The following is a 23,718-nucleotide window of genomic DNA, read 5'->3' as shown; positions in this document are numbered from 1 at the left end:
AGCAGAACTGCATCCCTCCGCACATGGATGTCATACAGCTGGCCTGCGACATGAGGCATCAGAGGTACTGAACGGGACGCCTGCTGCAAGCAATGCAATTTGGCGCTGTTGGGCAACTCTCGAGCCTCATATCCGGTCTAGACAGCATCGCCCATGGACGGGCGCAGCCCCAGGCCAAACCGGCCACACGCAAAGGTAATCCGTAATCCGCCCCTCCCCGGATCCCGCTGAAACCCTGGCTCGAGAGACGAGATTCCTGCCAATCTTCCACCTTTCGCCCTGCGTTCCGGTGTGCACGCCGGCGTCAAAAGAATCTCTCGCTATGGTCATTACGTACGGTCGCATGCAGAAAATGTCTCTTCTTCGCACCGCGTCATGCAGGAGAGCTGGAGGGAGGCTGTACGACCAATCGATGTCCTCGGCCCCTAGAAACGTCGAAAGTGGTTCTGCTCCACATGCAACGCACCCCGGTCCACCAGATCTGACTTGTGCTGCTGCACGCGAGCCTCTGCGCACAGTCATACCGTCGAGGACGTTTGCGAGAATGCTCGATTGGCTGCTCGACACTGCCAGCAGGATCGTATGTATTCGAGTCACATTCGCGCGCGCTGTCATCGGCAGCAGCAGCAGCATGGCATGACCGCATGGCGCTGCGGGCCACGGAAAATATGGGCCTGATCGGGGATTTGGCGCGCTTCCAGCCGAGCCAGGAGCCGCGCAGCAGGCAAGAGCACGAGTCTCGAAGCGACCACTTCTTCTTCAGGGTCCACGAACGAACGTCACTCCCTTGTCAATTGTGACCATCACGTGGATCTGCAGAAGACTTCACTTGTCGACCATTTTCCTACTGCCACGTGGTCTTATTGCCAGCACCGAAGGGGAATGCACAGTATTGCTCCCCGAGCAAATGCGCGCGCAGCTGTGGCGCTATACGAAGTCAGAACGCCGTTTCGCGTCGAGACTTCACCCCACGGCTTTCTTCAACTCCTCAACGTTCAGCTCCACTGATCAAACCCACCGCACGTTGCACCAAGGCTGAAGAAGTCTGACCAAGATCCAGCATGGCCGCGAACCCAACGCCCATGCGCAAGTTTCAGCTCGCACGAACCGCAAAGGCTGCTGCGTGCCCGTGAAGTTCTATTGGCTGCCGCTTTCAACACAGTTCCAGCTGAGACGTCCGAATGTCGCCATCACCTTGCCTTATCGTTTCACTGCTCGGTAGTGCTCCGCATATGCCAGATTCGTACACTACATCTTGCGGGATCACAGCCTACAGCCCATCGAAAATCAACTTTCGGTGAACTTGGGACCAAATTTGGCTTTGGTACTGATCTGCTTCACGTTGGAGTGCATGAAACTCCTGGTCATGGCGCGGTACGTTACGTGGGACATGGTGCTGCGATTGTACGACATACGTCCAGTTGATGCCAGGTGCTTGTTCTATGGTACTGATCATCTTGCATCTTCGTGATTGTTTCACACGTGAGGTTTGGACGCACCCTGCAAGTCGCGCAGATATTCACAATAGGACTTTGATTCCATGGCTTGCATGAGGTTGAGCGAGCCATTCGATAATTTTGCAGCAGGACCGGAACCATCTTCCAATGCTCGGAGAGGTCAAATGCTCCCCACGAGCTCTACCTACTATAATAGTGAGGACAATTGTGAGACTCAACAACCGACCGATACGCCTGAAAATCTCTCGCATTCTACGACAACTCATCATGAAAAGCGAGCATTACAGCGCATCATACCACTGCTTCTCCTAGCACATGTATCCACTATCAGAAAAGTCATTCGTGTGTACTCAATACGCTAGCGGCGCCGATTTTTCACTCCAATTCCCTCGTCGAACGTCTTTCTCTCTCATGCACTTCTTCCTCAAATAACAACACCCGGACAGCAAGATTTAAACAACAAATCCCAAAGACGAAGCTCTCATTAACTCACACTCCCCTTGTTCCCAAAAAGATCCCAATCCGCCTGCACAGGATTCCCCGCTTTCCCACTCGCCTCCATCGGTTGATACGCAACCTGCACCTTCCCATAAATGAACTGCAAATTTTCCGTTGGAGGCCCAGCTCCATCTCCCGATCCCACAATACTCTGATTCACAAGCAAAACGTTACTAAAAGTCAAAACAGACATGATCCGATTGCCGCCTCCGGCGCCTACGTTTGAGAAATTTACCAGAACCAACGTCTTGAATGTTGTGGCGCTCGCTAAGCGATGGAAAACGAGAGGCGACCATTGATCGAAAGTTCGAGTAAGTTCGAGGCCGGATGTGGTGAGTTTTCCCGGGATGAAGCGGGCATTAGCGGGGTCTGAGGTGGCGTTGTTGGTAAAAGATAGGGAGTAGGAAGATATGGGGATTCCGGAGGCGATGGAGATGGAAATTGTTTGGTCGAGCGTGGATTGTGGCGTGAAAGATGGTTGGCCTTTGTTGGTGAAGAGTTTGTTGTTGTTGGAGTCGAGGAGTTGGACTTTTTTGGGAGAGGTTAGTCCCTTTTCTCTTTTGCGCAGGTTGGGAGTTTGGGTGTTCATGGAGAAGACTTACTATACGTTGTCATTTTTGCGGTCAATTATTCGATGCTGTTTGTTTCGGAAGAAGCAGTCTTTTGCGTTTGCGAAGGACAGGGAGATGGAAGAAAAAGCTGAACGCAGGCAGAGAAAATATAAATGTGTTCTCCCTTGTGATCTCCTGATCTAAAGTCACTGCAATTAGAGGCGTTGCATGGCGTATAGCTGTTCTTCGTAGTAATCGCGCTCGTCGCAGCGGTTGCACAATTTGGTGCGTGCAGCTGCAGCACATCGCCTTCTAGACTACAGCTTGCGGTCTCCGTGGCTGGCTGAATATGCAACAGCTCGCGCCACAAACGGAGAGCAACTTCGAGGTTTCTGATCTTCGAACAGACCCTTGCTAGTGGAATGCCTGGACCCTTCGTCCTGTTTGAACATTCTTGTCGTGATGAAAGTCGTTCAATGGGTGAGACCTGTCGTCTTGCTACTTCTCTCAATTGCAGTGTCCATCACACTCACAATAGAGAGTCGGACCGAATGTCGACCTTCAGGACACACTCTACCCCTAGAGAACACCATGGCGCTCATTCGGGGAAGTGCGTTGGCACTGCAGAATAGATATTGATACCTAATGCCATCAAGCAGGGCTTTAACTAGAAGCTATTGATTCAGTTCAGCACCGTTAATCCACCTACCCAACAACAGCCATTCACTTCTGTCGAAACTCAAGGCGGTAGCCAATCTGCTCCTCCCAGAAGTTCTTCGCATGATCTTCCCCATACCACAACGACAGCAGAACATTATATCGCACGAGAATACCAAAACAAGTGCGAAGGTACCGCTTCAGCGCAATCCCGTCATCCCGAGACCAGCCCTCACTGCCAGTCAGCGTAGGATCCAAGTCCTGCATTACTCTTTCCTCCAAGCCTGTCGCATTGGAACTCTGCATTTGCTCCTCTGCGTCGACATAGCTTCGCCAAAAATCATAGTGCAGAAGATTTTGTGCGGGAAAATCGAAATCTACGAGACTATTTCGGGCCCATTTGCGGAAGTTGTCCAGTTCGACGATGGATATGGTCTGAGGATTACGTTCGCTGTTCTTGCTTTGCTGCTGCTGTCTGATCGCATCAACCACATTCAATAATAAGTAAATCCTCAGAGTATCTTCAGCCAAATGCTCGACGCCAAAACTGTGGCCCCAATGGATATGATTTAGTTTCTCCAAAGGAATGGTAGGATGTTTGTTAAGTCGTAGCAGACTCGCGAATGCTTCATGACCAAGTTTTTGCTCAGCGGGGTCCTCGGAAGTGCATAGATGCGCTGAGATAGCTAGGAGGGTTTTGATCACATCTGCCAAGTCTCCGTCTGAGGACGTGTATGAAGGCGGCTGAGATTCGGATGCTCGGGAGATCCAGTATTGAATGCTTTGATGTTGCGGGCCGATCGGATTGTGGCGTAGGGAATTGGTTTCGTGTTGACCGAGATTGAAAATGCGTTCTGGGAGGGAACATATGGTGTCGGATAGAATCTCATCGGCAGAGGAAGGTTTCCAGAGACGCAAATCTTGGAATCTATTGGCTTCTGTTTGGGAAAATTCTAGCAGTGTGTTGTAGAAGGCCTTTCGGAAATACTCCAAGTGCTTGGGCCAGTCATCATGTCCTTTTGAGAAGATGTCTGTAGCGTGCGGTGTGTATCGAGCGTGTGACCAGATGATAGCTAGGTGCGATGCCAGAAGATTCCAAGGCAGCTTATGGTCCAGATGCATCGCTTGTTGTTGGCGACCGCGCCAGTGCCCTTCCAGCAGCAGTTGCCGGCGTGCGAAACTGTGTGATGAGGTGGTGGCTTGTGGACAGAGCCGAGCCGTGACACGAGCTTCACAATAGAATATCGCCCACCGAACTGCAGCTAACAGAGGTCGTGTGTTGTTGAATATGCGACAGCTCGCGCCGCCCATCAAGGACGTTTCTGAAGCTGTCTACCACAACCCCAGTAATTTCACTTTCGTGTTGTGGATTCACTATTTGTTCCATTTAAACACTATAATCGTAGTGACCGTCTTTCCATCATTAGTATCCATTACCTTGACTTCTCTCTTGCTAGCAGTCTCTGCCGCGAGCACAACAGAATGTGGCTCATTTCTAAACGATGATACAATAACTCCATCGCTCTCGCTAAGAAGCACAGAATCCAAAAACGCTAACTCACTGCCAAAGAACGAAAAACTTTTGTTGCCTGTCTGTTTGATCCACTTTTGGAAATTCGCGTCCAAGAAAGAACGGCTTCCTGATACATTTTCAGTCGTCAGTGCTCTCCTCTACCAGAGTAGCCGCATCATTCGAAGCTTCGGAAGGCTCGCTTTGCCTCGGCGCGTCCAAGAACGCGAGCCAATCGGGTAGAACAGAAGGCTCCAATTCCAGCGACGACACAGGCGACCGACGGCTCCGACGGGTGTACCAGCTGCTCGGGGTGCGTATCCAGGACAGTTCATCGACGGACACTGCATCAGCAGGCTGCGACTCCGCATCAACGTCAGGCACGATCTGAGCGCGATCGGAGCCACCGTACATTACGCCGTCTCCGTTGGACTGCAGTCCGCTGTGGCCAGGATCCCCTATGAACTGTCGCTCGTTGAAACCATCAAAGATATAGTCGTCTGGAATTTGCTCTGTGGCCTCGTGAGGATGCACCCAGATGTTGTTGCTCTCCTCGAGGTTTCGACTGATATGATCGTTACGATGATGTGTGCCGAGAGCTGCTGTGAGCGGATCATGCTGCCTTGAATGGTGAAGGTGGTTTCCATCGATGTTCGCGTGGGCAGCTTCTGCTTCGCCCTCATCAACGCTTTCGTGGAAAACCGGAGCATGCAACTCGACCCAGTTCCTGGTCCTGTCGACTGTCATGCGACTGTAATTCTCCTGCCCACGTCTCCGGACGGAAAATGTCCAGTCCGCGTCGCTTGTGTCCGGCATGGCCCAAGTCAGAAATTTCTCGACCGTCTGCCACAGGCCCGAGTCACGAAATGCTTTGTGCAGCCCCCCCTAGCAAGCTCCCAATTCACACAAAGCGCACACACCGCACTCCTAGAGTATAGTGCAACAGCCTCTGCTGTTTCCTTCCTTGCCTCCGCTGAGCAGTGACTGTCTGGTAGCAGCTTCGAAGACGTCGTCCACGCCCTCGCCAGTCAACGAAGAGCATTCAAGGTACTTTTTCGCGCCTATCCTTTTCCGCACCTCTTCTCCCTCGTCGGGAGTGAGGAACTTCTCAGACCGCTTTCGCATTTCTTCTTGTGCCACTGGATCGTCACGCAAGTCTTTCTTGAGGCCAACGAGAATAATGGGAACGCCTGGACAGCGATCGAGGACTTCAGGATGCCTTCATCGCGGAATGTGTTAGCGTGGCCTAGCAGGGTGAAACCATGATGGTTATTTCACGGCACTGCGAACGGGATCGCAACTCACCACTTTGTCGTGATATTCGATAACGAGTCAGGACTGGACACGGAAAACGCAATCAAAATAACATGGGCCTGGCTATAGGCCAATGGGCGTAAGCGTTCGTAGTCTTCTTGCCCAGCGGTATCCCACAGAGCCAATTGCACGCTCTTGCCGTCTACTCTGCAGTCGGTAACGTAGTTTTCGAAGACAGTAGGCACATATCGCTGGGTCTCATTAGCGCATGCTCACTGTCGCACCTTCCCGTAGCGACTCACCGTGGGAAAGTAGCCGAGGGTGAAGACGCTCAACAGCGACGTTTTACCGCACGCACCGTCGCCAATGATGACGAGCTTTCTGAAGGCGGCAGTCAGCATGCGGCTGCACTGTGCCAGTAGCCATGCCGTGTCTTACCTCCGCATCACCTGCTGATCTTGTGGTTGAGCCATGTTGAGGACGGGGGAGCCGGTGGGCCCGGACGAGATGTGTTCTTGAACGTATGTGGCCGGAGAGCAGCGGTTGACGAAGACGATCGAGATAGTCCTCAGTTCTGCGCTAGCTGCCCAGTTCGCAGTGGGATTGATCTGGCAGCTGAAGGCAAGCGAGTCGGCGGCTGCGGGTGGTCTGCTTGGATATGCAGGGTCTCTGAGCGAGTGCGGTGGGCAGGTGCAGCGCGTGGTCGAGTCCGGACGTGGAGCGGTGTTGCTGGCGGAGTTGTGCGAGTGTTATGGCGGTCGAGGCGGAGGGGGTTGGGAGTCGGTGGTCGTGTCGTCGCTGTTTCGTGCGCAACCTTTCCGAGCTTGCGCAATGAACGCAGCCGACTGGGCCCAGATGCTGCGCCGGAGGTACTTTCTGCTCTACTCTGCTCTCGACGACGTGCAACGCGAGAAATACCGTCCAATGTAGCAATAGTATGTGTGCGGGAAGCGTGTCGGCGGGATGTGAGGAGGGCGTCGGTCTCTGTTGAATGAATGCCTGTCTGTCTGTGCATGCGTCGCTGAATGATGAGAGTGAGGCGCGGTCGGAAGAACACTCCACTTCGCTCGTGCTCTTGCTCTGCTGGAATGACCCACGTCGCCAAAGACGCCCACGCCGATTCGCACACCACCACCACCGCTCCGATTACACCGCACCGCCCCGCGCATGTCCAGCACACTGCGCGTCTACTCTCTTTCTCTGCTGGCTCCACGTGACGACGGCGGCGCGCGGCAGTGGGACAGCAGCAGCACGAACCAGCCACGATCCTTCCACCAAGGTGGAGCACTCACACATACCTCTCTTCTCACTCGCAACCCAACATCGACCACCACAACGCCCCATCTGGCTTCGCAGCCATGTCCGCAAATGGCACGGTGGTGACGGCGCCTCCAGTGAACCGGAAGAAGGCGAAGCGGAGGCAAAAGGCCGCGCAAAAGGCCGCTCAGAAGCTGCCCGCGAACCATGTGGCTGCCCAGCAGACCGACGAAGGCTATGACGAAGACGCCCTGCGATACGAAGAGGACGAAGAGGACGACTACGACTCCGAGGCCGAGTACGAACATCACTATGCTGCGCATGCTCCGACAAATGGCGTGCACCCGCCCCCGCCGCCATTGACGAGCAGTAAGAAGAGCAGTAAGAAGAAGAAGCCGGGCAATAGCCAGCAGCGAGCTTCGTACGACCCTCGAATTATGCCTCCGCCGATTCACTCGCAGCCTTCGAATCAGCTAAAGGCCCCGAACCGGGGGAACCGACAAAGTGACGCAATCTGGCACACGAGCATGCAGCAAGAGCGAGAGAACATCAAGAACTTCTGGCTCAACCTGACCGAGGACGAACGAAAGCGGTTGTTGAGGATTGAGAAGGAAGCGGTGCTCAAGAAGATGAAGCAGCAGCAAAAGCACTCTTGCTCGTGCACCGTGTGCGGGCGGAAGAGACTGGCCATAGAGGACGAGCTCGAGCTGCTTTATGAGGGCTACTACGAGGAGCTGGAGCAGTACGCTCACCACGACGTGCCGCCCTTGCCCTCGACCGATGGCCTGGTGCCCGATCCGCTGCAGCACCGCCGACCGCATCCTCTGGCGACGCCCCCGCCCCCCTTGCATCGCCATGCCCACCATCCGCACTCTCACCACCGGACGAGTCAGATACATGAGGTGCTCGACGACGAGGACGAGTACAGTGACGAGGAGGAGGACGAGGAGTACAGTGATGAAGAGGACGACGAGGAGTATTCGGACGAAGAGCCCGAGCCGGAGCCTGAACCACCTCGGGGTCATCCCGGCGTGCCAGATTTCTTCTCGTTTGGCTCTCACTTGACCGTCAAAGGTATACTGACTCCGTGGGTTGAGAAGCTGAAAGCCGAGCTAAAGGGTAATGCAGATAACCTTCTCACGGTAGCAGACGACCTCCTCAAGAATGACGGCCGCAAGTTCATCGAAATGATGGAGCAGCTGGCCGAGCGACGCCTGCAGCGAGAACAGCGATCTCAGTACGAAGCAGATACCCACTCCGGCTATCCTCCGGGCGACCCCGCCTACGACCACGACCAGTTGGACGGCGACGAGTTCGACGATGAAGAGGAGTCATACAACTCGCAGGAAGAGTATGACGACGACATGGAAGAGGAGGAGGACATGGTGGGTGACATCAAGATGGCAAGTCCCACACATCTCCAAACTAATATAGAGCAGGAGGAGCTGACCGAGGAACAACGTATGCAGGAAGGACGCCGAATGTTTCAAATATTTGCAGCACGCATGTTCGAACAGCGCGTGCTGACAGCCTACAAGGAGAAGGTGGCAGCCGAACGTCAACAGAAGCTCCTGGACGAACTGGAGGAGGATGAGAAGGCACAGGCACAGCGGGAGGCCAAGAAGCAACGAGACGCGCAGAAGAAGAAGGACAAGAAGAAGCAGCAGCAACTGGCCAAGGCAGAAGAGAAAGCGAAACGCGACGCGGAGAAGGCTGCAGAAGAGGCACGATTACGGGAAGCTGAGGAGAAGAAGCAGGAAGAGCAACGTCGTAAGAAGGAGGAACAGCGAAGAAAGCGTGAGGAAGAGAAGAAGCGGCAAGAGGAGGAGAAGGCGCGTAAGGAAGCTGAGAAGCTCAAGCGACAACAGGAAGAACAGCAGCGGCGAGAGGAAGCCGAGCGCAAAGCCCGTGAGCAGAAAGCCGCCGAGAAGGCGAAGAAGGAAGAGCAGCGTAAGCGGGAACGCGAAGAGCGAGAGGCACGGGAGAAAGAGGCTCGCGAGCGCAAAGCCCAAGAAGACAAGGATAGGAAAGAACGCGAAGTGAAGGCGAGAGCGGACAAGGAAACTCGAGAACGAGAAAAGAGTGCACAGCAGGCTGCCAATGCTCAGAATGCTGCACACCCCCCGGTGTTGTCAAAGCGTCCCTCTCAAGCTACGGTGGCTATCCCTGGCGTATTTGGCAAGCAGACTCCTTCTGCTGTGGCATCACCTCATCCTTCTGTGCCCACGCCGGCGATACCGAAAGCTCCAATTCCTTCGAAGCCCCGGCAAGCATCGCACCACGGCTCGCATGCCTCTTCGCCGAAGCAGACGCAATCGCAAATATCAAGCGCTCCAAGCAAATCCTCCTCTCCCGGAAGTAGCGGCGCCCAGCAAACTCAGAACCAACCGAAGCAGATCTTGCAAAAGTCTGGTAATCAGCAAGCTAACCATCCAAACCAGCACCCTCTTGGTGCACCGTCGCCGCTTCACCATCAACCGATTCAACCACCGCCGGGTATGCCTCACCCTCAGCAGTTCCCACCAGGAGGCTTTGGAGGAATGCCGCCAATGGGCTTTCCCAACTTCCCCGGCCCGCGCGGACCAATGGGCATGCCAAACATGGGGCAGCGAGGTCCAATGCCCATGTTTCCACAACAACCACCGCACATGGGCTTTCCGAACGGCCTCGGTTTTGGTGCTCCAGGCATGAACGGCATGGCACCACCGCCGGGCATGATGATGCCTCAGCAGCATGGAAGACCGTTTCCGTTTGACGGGCCTGGCATGATGGGACAACAGCAGCCACCGCCTCCAGGATTTGGGCAGCCCCATCTTCATCACCAGCAGACTTCGCCGATTGGACAACCACCGACCAGTGGTATCGAAGCGCAGCGACAGAGTATTGCTGGTCATTCACGCCAGGCGTCTGCTGATAAAGATCGCCTCGATTCAGGAGCAGCACAGCCGATTGCTCGACCGGCGCCCATACAGCGACCAGGTAGCGTGCGTCCCCCTGGCCTAGAGCGCAATGGATCTGGGGAGATCGACGACCTGTCGAAGCATCTTGGCAGCTCCGCGCTCTTGGACGATACTGACGAGCCAATCCTCAATGGCGAGAATACTCGACGCCATTCGAGTATGGCTGGCAACCCACGTGGCATAAATATTCCAGGAGCTGGCATGACGCCCATTGGTGGCGCTGGCTTTGGTGGCTTTGGTGCTCCAGGTACGTCTTGGGGCAACACACCGGCTGCGCCATTCGGGCAGAGTCCTGCTTTAGGAGGTCCTGGCTGGGGAGCATTGCCGCCTCAAGTTGGTAGCTGGGGCGCTAACAACGCTGGATTCCCGAACAACAACCACTTTGGCTCTTTTGGCGGCCCGCTAGGTGCTCCACGTCCTGGTCCTCAGACCAGACCGATCACAGTGCGGCAGTTGCTGTGCAGTGCCTGCAGAGATCTCTCGCGCTCAGGCGACGAGTACCACAATGTCGATGCTGTGATCCAGCACATCATGTCCCGCAACCCACCATTGGACTTCCCACCGGATGTGGCTGAAGTCAAGGACATCTCGACAGTGGAAGGCGATTCTCGCAATGGCGGCGGCGAACTCCACTTCCGGGAACACGATGATGGCACGAAAGAGATCAAGTGGACCCAAGATGCTTCGACGCCTGACCAGGGACATCGCCCTGCCGAACTCGCAGCGATAGGGTCGCCTGCTGTGGGCAAGAGCTCCCCTGCGTTTGGCACATTTGGTGCACCAGGTGCTGGTCGTGGATCAACGATTGCGCCACCACAGGGTGGCATCTTTCAGAATCTTGGCGCGATTGGGAGCTCGGGGTCATAAATCATGGATGCATGCATGCAAGCTGCTACTACTCTTAAGGCGAAAGCAAGGCTTTCTGGACCACAATTCGGTTTCTCTCCGATGCTGTGCTTGGACGGCGCTGTGATGATGATGCGCTCACTATCTGCTGAGCTGCGCTGCGCTCTCGCTAGCTACGATTCCTAGCGCGCACATACGACTACTCGTTGTTTCTTCTCAAATCACAAAGTCGGCTCGACTTCGTTGTTGAAGGTTGAGCTTGAGTCTTCGTCTCTTCTTTCTATTCCCTCCATCTTCAAGTTGATGCTTACTTTACTTGATCGTGATTATTTCTCGTGACGTCCCCGCCTTCTGCAATTAGACTCGCATCCAGAAAGCATGTCCACAATGCGCCTTCCCTGTGCGCTGCCAATTTTACATTCCCTTCGTGACCAACGATAGCCTTTCAGTGATTGTGCCTGCAGCCTCATGATGGCTCCTTCAGACTGTCGGTAGCTATGCGGAACAGCATCAGCCAAATTTGTCGTACGGCATGTCGGATCTACCATATGCCCGCAAGAACGATAGTCCAGGCGATACGTACCTTCTAAGTGAAATAACACATTACTCTGATAGTTTTTGAACATTTGAGCCACGAGCTCGACGTTCATGTTTTGAATGTTGATTTCCTGTTGTCATTGTCAATAAATGCGGCGTACGAAGGTGAGTACCATTGGTCTCATGTACCTGGAGAGACTTGTTCAGGACCATGATTGCTTCGTTCAGCTTTTCCACGTTGGTGATTATGCGGGTGAGGAGGAGGGATTGTTGGTGTTCGTGGGGGGATTCCTGCGAGGAGCGTTAGTTTGCGTTCGGTGAGTGTTCGAAGTCGTGAGGATGCTGACCATGATGCCTTGCAATTCGTGAGCTACAAGTGCTTAAAACAAAAGTGGTTCTGCTGGTGTTTTGCCCTGTTGAAGTCGACGCGTCTGTTTGCCGCGAGATGGTGTCGGAAAGGATCCACCGCGACCCCACTAGCGTGAACTCTGTTTGGACTCACACGCATCATCGTGTGGAAATCTGTTCGACCTCTCTTTCCACTTCACGATCGAGCATTAACAGTACATCGCGAAAATGTCTTCTTCGGCCGAAGCTGCGGCAGCACAATGGCTCGAACAGCTGGCGGCCATGAGAGCTGCTATTGCAGAGCTCAAACTGCCGGAAACGAATGGCGAACAGAAGCCAGCGTACGAAGCTGATCTGGATCTCGAGTTGGACGATGAAGACCTGTCACCGGCTTCAGGAGACGATATTTGGGATCTGATCAGTGAAGAAGAGGAAGAGACGTTCAGTGAGGACAGCGTTGAAGTGCCTGCAGCGATTGAACAAGTGCAAGATGGCTCGAGAGATTGGTTGCAAGAGAAGTGCCAAACAGTGGCCAATAAGGGCAACGGGCTCGAGGCCAACGCCCTTCAAGAGCAGATCATCGCTGTGCTCGCATCTGACAGCAGTGATGACGAGCTGCAGATGACTCTGGCCGATATTCTGGGCTTCGAAGAACTCGATCTAGTTTCCGATATTCTCAAGTATCGAAAATCAATACTCTCCTCCACTCCTGCTACTTCTACCTCTTCTCGCCCTTCTGGTCTTCTCTCGAAAGCGGAACGCGATGCTCGGCTTCGAGAGCAGGATCGAATGCATAAGAGTGCGCCACTGGCTGCAGCGCAGAATCGCTCGCAAGCAGAGTATCCGCACATCTACAAAGCGCACGACGCTGGGAACACGCTTTCTGCGCACGGAAGAAAATATGCGTTGCCTATGGGTAGTGAGAGAATCGAACGAGAGAAATATGAAGAATACAGTATTCCGGCCAATCGAGTTGGTGTGCTCGGCTCCAATCGAAAACTCGTGGACATCAAGGATATGGACGGCCTGTGTAGGCGTACATTCAAAGGATACAAATCTCTCAACCGCATGCAGAGTCTGGTATATCCTGTTGCATATAACACCAGTGAGAATATGCTCATTTGTGCTCCGACTGGTGCGGGTAAGACAGATGCGGCGATGCTCACGATTTTGAACACCGTGGCCAAAAACATCCATCCGAACCCGATCGAGGAGCCAGACGCTACGGAGTTTGCTGTGCACGTGGGCGACTTCAAAATTGTGTATGTGGCGCCAATGAAAGCTCTGGCGGCAGAAATCACGGATAAGCTGGGCAAGCGACTTGCGTGGCTCGGGATCCAAGTGCGGGAGTTGACTGGTGATATGCAATTGACCAAAGCGGAAATTGTGGCTACGCAGATCATTGTCACGACGCCCGAGAAGTGGGATGTTGTGACAAGGAAGTCGACTGGCGATACGGAACTTGTGCAAAAGGTTCGACTTTTGATCATTGATGAAGTGCACATGCTGCACGACGAGAGAGGTGCGGTATTGGAGTCTTTGGTTGCAAGAACAGAACGACAGGTTGAGAGTACACAGTCTCTGATTCGGATCGTGGGATTGAGCGCCACGCTGCCGAACTACGTTGATGTGGCAGATTTCTTAAAAGTGAACAGGATGGCAGGTCTGTTCTTCTTCGATCAGTCTTTCCGCCCTGTTCCCCTTGAACAGCACTTTATCGGTGTCAAAGGCAAGCCTGGGACGAAGACCAGTCGGGACAATATCGACAATGTGGCTTTCGAGAAAGTCAAGGATATGCTGGAGTGTGGACATCAAGTCATGGTGTTTGTGCATAGCCGGAAAGACACGGTCAAGACTGCCAGGACTCTGTACGAAATGGCTACGGAGCAGGGCTTGACTGATCTCTTCGATCCAAGTTTATCCGAGGGCTATACTCAGGCACTGAAGGATGTGAAGCAGTCGAAAGGCCGAGAGATTCGAGAGCTGGTCGCAAAGGGTATGGGAACGCATCACGCGGGCATGCCTCGTTCGGACCGAAATCTCATCGAGCGACTTTTTGCTGAAGGCGTGCTTAAAGTACTTTGCTGTACTGCGACACTCGCATGGGGTGTCAACCTTCCGGCTGCCGCTGTCATCATCAAGGGCACTCAGCTGTACAGCGCAGAAGCTGGTAAATTTGTCGATGTCGGTATTCTGGATGTGCTGCAGATCTTCGGTCGTGCTGGTCGTCCACAATTCCAGGACACAGGTATTGGCATGATCCTGACCACGCAGGATAAATTGCAGCATTACTTGACTGCAGTCACACAGCAACAGCCGATTGAGAGTCAGTTCAGCAAGAAGCTGATTGACAACCTTAACGCCGAGATCTCACTGGGCACCGTAACCAGTGTGCCAGAGGCTATCACTTGGATGGGTTACTCCTATCTCTTCGTGCGGATGAAGAGGAACCCGATCGCGTATGGTATTGAGTGGGCTGAGATTCAGCGAGATCCGAATTTGGTTCAGCGAAGACGAGACCTCATCATTCGAGCTGCCAAAGTCTTGCAGTCGAGCCAGATGATTATCTTTAACGAGACAACCGAAGAGTTGCGAGCGAAGGACGTTGGACGAATCGCAAGTCAGTACTACGTGCTGCAGACCAGCGTTGAGATCTTCAACACTATGATGCGGCCTCAAGCTACCGAAGCAGACATTCTCAAGATGATCAGTATGAGCGGAGAATTCGACAACATTACCAGTCGAGAGAGCGAAGAGAAGGAGCTCATGAGGCTGAAAGAGAACGCCGCACCGTGCGACATCGAGGGCGGAATCGGAACACAGCAGGGCAAGACGAACGTCCTCTTGCAATCGTACATCAGCAAGGCGAACCTCGAAGACTTCACTCTGGTCTCTGATACGGCCTACGTCGCTCAAAACGCAGCCCGTATCTGTCGAGCATTGTTCATGATTGCGCTTAATCGGCGTTGGGGCTACCAATGTCTTGTCCTGTTGAGCATGTGCAAGAGTATCGAGAAGCGGGTCTGGCCTTACGAGCATCCTTTCCATCAATTTGAGTTGCCACAGAGTGTCATGCGTCAACTTGACGAGAAGGGTAGCACCGCCTCGATCGAGTCATTGCGAGACATGGAAAGTGCTGAGATCGGCAGTCTGGTGCATAATCAAAAAATGGGCAGCACTATCGGCGAGCTGTTGAACAACTTCCCGACCGTGGCTATCGAAGCTGAGATTGCGCCTCTCAATCGAGACGTGCTTCGAGTCAAGTTGTACGTGACCCCAGAGTTCACCTGGAATGATCGCCATCACGGCAAGAGTGAGAGCTACTGGATCTGGGTGGAAAACTCTGAGACCAGCGAGATCTATCATCATGAGTACTTCATCCTTAGCAGGAAGAAGCTCTACGATGATCACGAGTTGAACTTCACGATTCCGCTTTCGGATCCGCTGCCCAGTCAAATCTATGTCCGAGCTGTGAGCGACCGGTGGTTAGGCGCGGAGACTGTTACGCCCGTCTCGTTCCAGCATCTGATCCGTCCCGATACTGAGAGCGTATACACAGATCTGCTCAACTTACAACCTCTCCCGATCAAGGCCTTGAAGAATCCGCTGCTGGAAGAGATCTATGGACAGCGCTTCCAGTTCTTCAATCCAATGCAGACTCAGCTCTTCCACTGCATGTATTACACTCCTGCCAATGTACTGCTTGGCTCTCCTACTGGATCTGGAAAGACTATTGCAGCCGAACTCGCCATGTGGTGGGCCTTCCGAGAGAAGCCTGGCAGCAAGGTCGTCTACATTGCACCGATGAAGGCTCTGGTTCGTGAACGTGTTCAAGACTGGCAGAAGCGCCTGACGCGACAGATGGGCCTGAAGCTGGTCGAGTTGACTGGTGACAACACACCTGATACTCGAACAATTCGTGATGCCGATATCATTGTCACCACACCTGAGAAGTGGGATGGTATCTCACGTTCGTGGCAGACGAGAAGCTACGTCCAGCAAGTCAGCTTGGTTATCATTGATGAGATCCACTTGCTTGGTGGAGACCGAGGACCGATTCTGGAGATCATTGTGAGTCGTATGAACTACATCGCTTCGCAGAAGAAGGGATCTGTAAGAATTGTCGGTATGAGTACTGCTTGTGCGAATGCCATGGATCTGGCCAACTGGCTCGGTGTCAAAGAAGGTCTGTTCAATTTCCGCCATTCGGTTCGTCCAGTGCCGCTGGAGATCTACATCGATGGATTTCCAGAGCAAAGAGGCTTTTGTCCGTTGATGGAAAGCATGAACCGACCGACTTTCTTGGCGATCAGGGCTCATAGTCCTAGCAAGCCTGTAATTGTTTTCGTTGCTTCGAGAAGACAGACCAGGCTTACTGCGAGGGCGCTTATCAACCTTTGTGGCATGGAAGACAACCCGAGAAGATTTATGCATATGTCTGAAGACGATCTTGCGCTGAACACAGAGCGCGTGAAGGACGACGCGCTGAGAGAAGCTCTGAGCTTCGGCATTGGGTTGCACCACGCTGGTCTGGTTGAGTCGGATCGATCGCTGGCCGAAGAGCTTTTCGCCAACAACAAGATTCAGATCTTGGTCGCAACAAGTACTCTGGCTTGGGGTGTCAACTTGCCTGCTCATTTGGTCGTGGTCAAGGGGACTCAGTTCTTCGACGCCAAGATAGAAGGCTACAAAGACATGGACTTGACTGACGTCTTGCAAATGCTAGGACGAGCTGGCCGACCGCAGTTCGACACTTCTGGTATTGCAAGGATTTTCACGCAAGATTCGAAGAAGCCTTTCTACAAGCACTTCTTGCATACTGGCTTCCCTGTTGAGTCCAGCTTGCACAATGTCCTGGACAATCACTTGGGTGCAGAAGTCTCAGCTGAGACTATCGCAACCAAGCAAGATGCTCTGGACTACTTGACCTGGACCTTCTTCTTCCGGCGCCTGCACAAGAACCCATCCTACTATGGGCTGGAAATTTCTGCTGAAGAGAACAACACGATTGCTGCCCAGCAGGCAGCTAGTGATTACATGATTGAAATGGTCGACAAGTCGCTCAATGAGCTTGCAGAGTCCAAATGTATCACCATCATGCCGAATGGCGATATCGATCCCACCCCTCTCGGCAAAATCATGAGTTACTACTACCTCTCCCATAAGACCATTCGGACTTTGACGGAGCATGCCCAGCCAACTGCAACTTTCGAGGATGTTCTGGGCTGGATGTGTCGTGCGACGGAATACGACGAGCTTCCTGTCCGACACAATGAAGATCTCATTAACGCCGAACTATCCAAAAATCTACCCATCGATGCAGAGAAACTGGGTCTTGTCATGTGGGATCCGCACGTCAAAGCTCATCTCTTGCTTCAAGCGCACTTTTCGAGGATCGATCTCCCAATCAGCGATTATGTGGGCGATCAGAATTCGGTTCTCGATCAGGCGATTCGTATCTTGCAAGCTTCGATCGATGTTCTGACGGAATTGGGATATCTGCAGAGTTGTAAGATGATGATGACGCTGCTGCAATGCGTGAAGAGCGGGAGATGGCCGGATGACGGGCCGTTGGCGATCTTCCCTGGCGTTGGACCCGAGAAGGAGAAGAAGAGGGTTCTCGGCGATAATGCAAGGCCGAAGACTTTGGTCGAAGCTACGATGTGTGAGAGAGGGGTCATCGAAAGTGCCCTGAAGCAAGTTGGTCTGCCGAATCCTAGCTTTGGAAGGGTCATGAAGCCTCTTGGTCAGCTTCCGCAATTGCGAATCGGTGTCTCGGATGTGAATGCTCTGGGCTTGAGCGTTCATCTGTCTCGCCTCAATCCTGTTCAGGACAAAGAGTACAGAATCTACGCGCCACGGTACCCGAAGCCGCAGACGGAGGGCTACTTCTTAGTGGTGCATGATGCAGCAAATGGGGAGATCTACGCTATGAAGAGAGTCAATTGGCCTTCGAATGACAGAGGCGGGAAAGGAAGAGGTGCTGGTACGAACGCTGTGGGGAGCAAGCCGACGACGAAGTCTAGTGTCAGTTTACCGGAGAGCGATGTGGAGAGGAAGATCAGAATTGTGGTTGTTAGTGATGCGTATATTGGGATGGAGTGGGTGGTTGAGGAGGATGTGGAGGTTTCGCCTGTGCCGAGGGTGGTGGATGATGGGTTAAAGAAGGGTAAGGAGTAGGGAGAAGGTGAAGGAATGTGGCTGATGAACAGAGTCGGCAATATGGTACTATGAGATATGATTGCATGGATGCACGAGGTCCCGAACTTCAGAAAGAGCCAGAGCCTCGGCGGCCAACTCGAACATTCGGCGTTTGTGGTCGGATGGGAACTGAACGTTTGCTCGACGCTAATGCATGGAACTCACTAGCGGCGTTTCGAGTCGAAGCTTGCGGTTGCTATAAGTTGCCTCAACTTTTCGCCGCTTTTCTCTTCGCCGACATCAACACACAAGTCACCAACATCGACTCGCAATGGCCGACGAAAAAATCGAGGTCGTCGCGCCTGACGGCGACGTCGTCCTCGTTGTCGGCGCTCCCACAGGCCCGGCAACCTGCCGCAAGATGCGAGTGTACGCTTCCACACTCGCCGCCATCTCGCCAGTGTTCAAGACACTCTTCGGCCCTCACTTCCGTGAAGGCCAGCAAGTCAGAGACTCCTTGAATCCCGCCGAGATACCCCTACCAGACGACACCTTTCCGACCGTCCTGCGTCTGTGCCGCATGGCGCACATGAGCTACGATGATCTCAACACGCGCCTAAGCGCTGAAGAACTCCTCGATCTCGCTGTTACCGTCGACAAGTACTGTTGTGTGGCTCCTGTCAAGCTCCAATGCTCCGCGCTTCTTCTCGCGTGGTGTCAGTACGATCCCATCGGGCCATCCACGACCGCCGCTTCCTTGGAGCATGATCTGTGGCGCATGACTTCGGCGGCATACCTCATCGAATGTCCGCACACCTTCAGGACCGTCACGTCTATGCTCATGACACACACCTGGGATAAGTTCGACTTTCTGTCCACCGAAAGCTTGCCTTCAAGTGTGACTGGTAAGAGCACCCCTTCGTATCTCTGCTAGCTTCAACTGATCAAAGCAGCGACTGTTGCCGAGAAGCGAAGCACTGCCCGTGGAACGTTCAGTGTGGCCTTGGGACGAATGACGTCCAATCGCACGGGCCACTGCTTCGACAACAAAGACGCAGAGCAAGACTATCGGAAGAAGATCTTCGAGATTTTCAACCTGCGCTACTGGCCACCGAAATTTGATTCACAGAGCACCTCGCTGAAGGCTTTGATCGAGAAGACACGGCAGGCGCCGGCCCTTCGACACAGCGAGATCGTGCCGTGCAAAGAACAATGCTACTCCACTATTGAAGCCAGAGCCTTTCGCAACGCTGCAGATCTAGTGGCAAAAGAGTGCACCGGCCTCTGCTTAGCTTGTGCCAAGGTCAGATCATCGGTCTCGGAGGCTGTGTGCGATGAGCATCGCGCGGCATAAGTAGCTTCGGCAAGAAGTTTCGCTTGTTGACGGTCGTTGATAATGGATCAAGCGATTGGGGCAACATGATCGATTAGTTGGACGCTCCAAGCACTCGTTACGATGCTGCGAAGGACTCAAGGGCGATAAAGAAATGAAGCGTTCGAGCGCTCACAGCAGAGCTTCAACCGCTGAGTGATCTTCTTGTACAATGAATTCGAGAAATTCAACGGGCACGAGCTTTTCCCTTCAAGCGTAGCTTAGTGATTGAATTGATGAAGGCTGTGACTTTGACTGAGATCCACAGTCCCACTGAGGTCCATGGGCTTCGCGGAGAACTCTGCTTCTACTGCGTTCACGACACTCAAAGTTTTCGCACAAGAACATTAGGTCACGCGAATCGAAGTGTTTTGTAGAAGTGCAGGTTACTGGGTTGATCATTGATAGTCAGATGTTTGGAAGGAATAGCCAAATGCAACTTCTGCGGATCGTGACCGCCTGACGCTAATGCACGGCATCCACTAGCGGCGTTTCGAAGCCTCGAGTCGACGCTGGCCTTTTTCCTGCTTCAGCTTTCTGCCCGTCCGCTCCACGACAGCAACAGGATCTGCACTCACCAGCATCGACTCTTCACCGCCGACAAGAGCCCCGAGCCGATCGAGAAGATGGAGGAAGTCAAGGACGTTGCCCCTGACGGCGATGTGATTCTTGTGGTCGGCGCAGACAAAGTCAAGATGCGCGTTTCCTCAGTGCTGCTCGCAAAGGCGTCGCCAGTTTTCAAGACAATGTTCGGCCCACACTTCCACGACGGTCAGCAGCCTCGAGGCGCATCGAATCCAATCGAGATTCCGTTGCCCGACGATTCTGGCGAAAGTATGCACCGACTCTGTAAGATGGTACACCTGGTTTGTGAGCAACACGAGGACTTCGGTGACCCCTTGAACATTTTCAACCTTGCGGAGTGTATCGATAAGTACTGCTGTGCAGGTCCTCTCCGGCTACAGAGCTCTGCCATACTCTTTAATTGCCTGGAGTTTTACGACTTTCATGTGCTGGCCGACAGGGACTTCTGGTCGGTAACTTCAGCAGCGTACTTTATGGACTGCTCAAAGGCGTTCAAAGTTGCCACTACGCGACTCGTCTATGATACGAAAGGAGAATTTGACCTCGAAGGTTTCGACCACCTTCCTGGGAGTGTCATTGGTAAGACTCATTCAGGTGATGTCTCACCCGCAACTGCAAACTGATCTGAATCTTTGCAGGGGCAATCTGTGAGAAGCGTGCCACAACCCAACGCGATTTCTGCTGGAAATTGGCAGGTCTCGGTATTCCGACATGTGACTCTCATCGCTGCCGTAACCAGGACCAAGCCTTCATGGAACGGCTCGCCAATGCTTTTCAGATAGAGTACTGGCCTCCCAATTTTGCGTTCCAGCCGCTATGCAGCCTTTTGGCCACGACAAGGGCCCTGCCTGACATTGTGCGTGCTAGACCTAGCTGCGTACACACAAACTCCATTCGCATGTTGGAAAATGTGACATTCTGCGAGGCTGCGCAGAGTATCGAGGAAAATTATCAAGGAATGTGTCTAGGATGTGCGAAAACAGGAAGGAGCTCATTGTATGGCAGCTGTGATGAGCATGCGAGGAATTTGTGAGAGGTGTGTTTGGCATTATCATGGCCGAAGTGGCTAACAACTGCTTCTCGCACATATGCGATATGGCCGGATACGCAATCAATTGGGCAGCTCAGATACTGATCACGTCTTGACTGAAGGCCCCAATCTCTCCGTCGGCAATGGATTGAGTAGAGATCCGATGACGTTCGAGTACAGGCATCACAGTCAACTAGGAATTCTGCTACTCATGAACTCGAATGCTTCGCTCCCGTAACTCTTCTAGTTTGTCCTGACACTGACGGATTTCACAAGAGAATGAGAGTCTACTCAGAGTTATACTGGGCTCCATAACAATGGAGCAGAGGTAGCTGCTTCAACTTTATTCTAGCCAAAAAAGCACATATGAGAAGAAGCTCGCGTGTACAAGATGGCCTCTGCACGTGCCGGATTCACCACGATCGTTCGAGTCGGGACCGCACTAACCATACTTCAAGCCCTACAAGCGCTTCACCCTTTCACCTTCACTGCAACAATCCGAAATTCGACTGAGGCTACAAGGCCTTGGCCAAAGCGGATATGTCCCAACGCGACGTGGCCGTCATCGCGGCCGATGGAGACCTGGTTCTCGTAGTCGGCCACGAAAAGAGGAGGCTGCGAGTCTCGTCAGCATTACTCGCAAATGCCTCAGCTGTCTTCAAGGCAATATTCAATCACAAAAAGTTCCGCGAATTCCAACGAGAGCAGCAAGACCGAGGCGGTCCCATCCAGATTGTCCTAGAAGAAGATGGCTACCTTTCCATGAAACAACTCTGCCGTATGGCACATCTGAAGCACGACGATCTGACGAAGACTTTCGATGCAGAGAAGCTGTTTCATCTCGCTCTACATATCGACAAGTATAAATGCTCGAGTTCGTTGAAGCTTCAGTCCGCCGCTTTGCTTTACTCTTGGTTGGATTCCAGCGCTGTCGACGAGGCACGTGTGCCGCAGGACGATCGCTGGCGCATTGTGACGGCCTCGTACCTCATGGACTGCCCACGAGCTTTCAAAGTGGCTACTCAGAAACTGATCACCGAAACGACTGGGAATCTTCACTCGGAATACATGAATGACCTGCCAGTTAGTGTCGGTGGTAAGTGGCAATGATTAATCCCTGTTCGCCCCTAGCTGATCGATCCATCAGTCGCAATCGCAGAAAAGCGCTCAAGCGCATGGCAGTACTTCTGCTACGAGCTGCCCAAACTCGGAATCCCCATCTGCAAGTCAAATTGCCGCCGGGAGGCGAGAACGCAGAGGTACATGCTTGCCCTCCACGAGGCTTTCGGGTTAATTTCCTGGCCACCAAAGTTCAAAGAGGGATACAGACCGCTGTCGTACTGGATCGAAAAGACACGTGGGCTTCGCGACATCATAACGGCGTGTGACAAAGCGTGTCGACCTGAGAGAGTCAAGAAGTCCCAGTTTCAGGATTTGGCAGCGAGCGTTTCGAGGCGATGCGAAGGTCTCTGTTTGGAATGCTCGAAGAAAGAAGCTCCCAATCTGGACAAGAAGTGCACGGTGCATGTGGGTCATTAGTGGCCCTGTGGTCGAAGGTGGTGGTTTTGCTTCTTTGTCTGCTTAAGGAGTTCTGCCGAGTGTCGTCTAACGGAGAAGATGATGGTATGGTTGTTGATGTTGGAAGGGTACTGCAGCTGCGCGTTGGCTGGAGACACCTAACGGAGGATCTGAGCGAGGAGAGCATTGTTAAGTGGTTTGGCCTGAAGATCGAGATCAATGCGGGCCCGATGACTGAATATATGGCATAGGATGGTGAACTGTCAGCATAGTATGGCGTCAAAAAGAGATAGATAAACAGGACCATGCGAGCAACGCGGTTCCGACCTGCTCCAATGTTTTCTAACAGACCTTGGTCAAGCTTTTTGATCAACGCGACGCACCTGAAAGGCAGATGGACGCTCCTGTATGTCTGCTCCAGAGACCTTGTTGTTACAAAGCTTGGCGTCCAGGGAGAGACAGATTGCAGAAACCTCATGAGTTTTTCTTGTTTCCTTCTCCGCTTCAGATATCCCACCTTCCGCTCCACCCTGTTTTGCAGCTTCCCAATCGATCGTGTCGTGGTTCCGAGCTCGCAACGCGTTGACTCAGACCAGCCGTTTTATCCTCCAATGTTCTCGCATTCAAAAGCAGTGAAGTAAAAAGTGCTCTGACCAGGTTGGAATGACATTTTCGATTGGTAGTATCGGCAGGCGTCGCATGTGTCCTCTGAATGCAATCTATCATGAGGTTGGGTGCCTGTGTGCTCTTTCCTGATTGACCTGTTGTTGTCCCGGCGAGTTGCTCCCCACTGTTGAAGCTTCGATCATACCGCAGTATATCGAAATTGGTCAATGTCATGATCGCCGCCGGAATACTTGCCTGGGTGTAAGTATGTGCTCGCTCGAATGTTAGAACTGCCATGTTCTCCACTCCGAACGAAGGAGATTGTCGTTTCTTGATGGCGTTGTGCGGCATCTCGTACAACGGTGAATTCGTTTTTCGATCAGACTAGACTGCTCACGAAAGGTGCAAGAATAGAAGTCCTAGCCCGAAGATCCGGCGGAAGCCATACCGACTGTCGGTCGCATATGCCCGGTGAGATTCAGGCACGTGGGTTTGAAACGACGAATCCAAGAGCATTCTGCATGTAAGCAGTGTCTGCGCTATTCGCGGAGATAATTGCCTTCACAGTTCGCCTTGGAGTGAGTTGCGTAT

The 23,718-nt window shown here is 53.1% G+C and overlaps 8 protein-coding genes across 9 annotated transcripts; 5 read left to right on the top strand and 3 right to left on the bottom strand.

Moving 5' to 3' along the window:
* Positions 1-1,941: 1,941 nt before the first annotated feature.
* CKM354_000900800 (uncharacterized protein) lies at positions 1,942-2,544 on the bottom strand (the record flags this gene model as incomplete). The annotated part of the gene is made up of 1 exon (XM_044804411.1): positions 1,942-2,544. The coding sequence occupies one exon, from the start codon at positions 2,542-2,544 to the stop codon at positions 1,942-1,944; it is 603 nt and encodes a 200-aa protein (XP_044660346.1).
* A 685-nt stretch (positions 2,545-3,229) lies between these two features.
* Positions 3,230-4,285, bottom strand: CKM354_000900700 (uncharacterized protein; the record flags this gene model as incomplete). The annotated part of the gene is made up of 1 exon (XM_044804410.1): positions 3,230-4,285. The coding sequence occupies one exon, from the start codon at positions 4,283-4,285 to the stop codon at positions 3,230-3,232; it is 1,056 nt and encodes a 351-aa protein (XP_044660345.1).
* Positions 4,286-4,658: 373 nt separating this feature from the next.
* CKM354_000900600 (uncharacterized protein) lies at positions 4,659-6,400 on the bottom strand (the record flags this gene model as incomplete). 2 transcript variants are annotated; one of them, XM_044804408.1, is made up of 6 exons in its annotated part: positions 4,659-4,691; positions 4,839-5,516; positions 5,751-5,892; positions 5,979-6,178; positions 6,230-6,308; positions 6,366-6,400. In XM_044804408.1, the coding sequence occupies 6 exons, from the start codon at positions 6,398-6,400 to the stop codon at positions 4,659-4,661; spliced, it is 1,167 nt and encodes a 388-aa protein (XP_044660343.1). The 2 variants fall into 2 exon arrangements, with proteins under 2 accessions (XP_044660343.1, XP_044660344.1); XM_044804409.1 differs by lacking the exons at positions 4,659-4,691; positions 4,839-5,516 and having other exon boundaries at positions 5,601-5,892.
* An 885-nt stretch (positions 6,401-7,285) lies between these two features.
* On the top strand, positions 7,286-11,011 carry CKM354_000900500 (uncharacterized protein; the record flags this gene model as incomplete). Its single annotated transcript, XM_044804407.1, has 4 exons — positions 7,286-8,258; positions 8,313-8,569; positions 8,624-10,391; positions 10,446-11,011. 4 exons carry the CDS (start codon positions 7,286-7,288, stop codon positions 11,009-11,011), a joined length of 3,564 nt encoding a protein of 1,187 aa, XP_044660342.1.
* Positions 11,012-12,103: 1,092 nt separating this feature from the next.
* Positions 12,104-18,055, top strand: CKM354_000900400 (uncharacterized protein; the record flags this gene model as incomplete). The annotated part of the gene is made up of 1 exon (XM_044804406.1): positions 12,104-18,055. The coding sequence occupies one exon, from the start codon at positions 12,104-12,106 to the stop codon at positions 18,053-18,055; it is 5,952 nt and encodes a 1,983-aa protein (XP_044660341.1).
* Positions 18,056-18,347: 292 nt separating this feature from the next.
* On the top strand, positions 18,348-19,370 carry CKM354_000900300 (uncharacterized protein; the record flags this gene model as incomplete). The annotated part of the gene is made up of 2 exons (XM_044804405.1): positions 18,348-18,921; positions 18,970-19,370. 2 exons carry the CDS (start codon positions 18,348-18,350, stop codon positions 19,368-19,370), a joined length of 975 nt encoding a protein of 324 aa, XP_044660340.1.
* Positions 19,371-20,014: 644 nt separating this feature from the next.
* CKM354_000900200 (uncharacterized protein) lies at positions 20,015-21,006 on the top strand (the record flags this gene model as incomplete). The annotated part of the gene is made up of 2 exons (XM_044804404.1): positions 20,015-20,552; positions 20,612-21,006. The coding sequence occupies 2 exons, from the start codon at positions 20,015-20,017 to the stop codon at positions 21,004-21,006; spliced, it is 933 nt and encodes a 310-aa protein (XP_044660339.1).
* A 537-nt stretch (positions 21,007-21,543) lies between these two features.
* Positions 21,544-22,542, top strand: CKM354_000900100 (uncharacterized protein; the record flags this gene model as incomplete). Its single annotated transcript, XM_044804403.1, has 2 exons — positions 21,544-22,099; positions 22,151-22,542. 2 exons carry the CDS (start codon positions 21,544-21,546, stop codon positions 22,540-22,542), a joined length of 948 nt encoding a protein of 315 aa, XP_044660338.1.
* Between the last annotated feature and the right edge of the window lie 1,176 nt (positions 22,543-23,718).

The sequence above is a fragment of the Cercospora kikuchii genome (assembly GCF_019650295.1).
Source record: "Cercospora kikuchii DNA, contig_00006, whole genome shotgun sequence".
Lineage (NCBI taxonomy): Eukaryota > Fungi > Ascomycota > Dothideomycetes > Mycosphaerellales > Mycosphaerellaceae > Cercospora > Cercospora kikuchii.
Note: the sequence above shows the minus strand (reverse complement) of the source record. Positions and strands in the feature narration are given on the sequence as shown.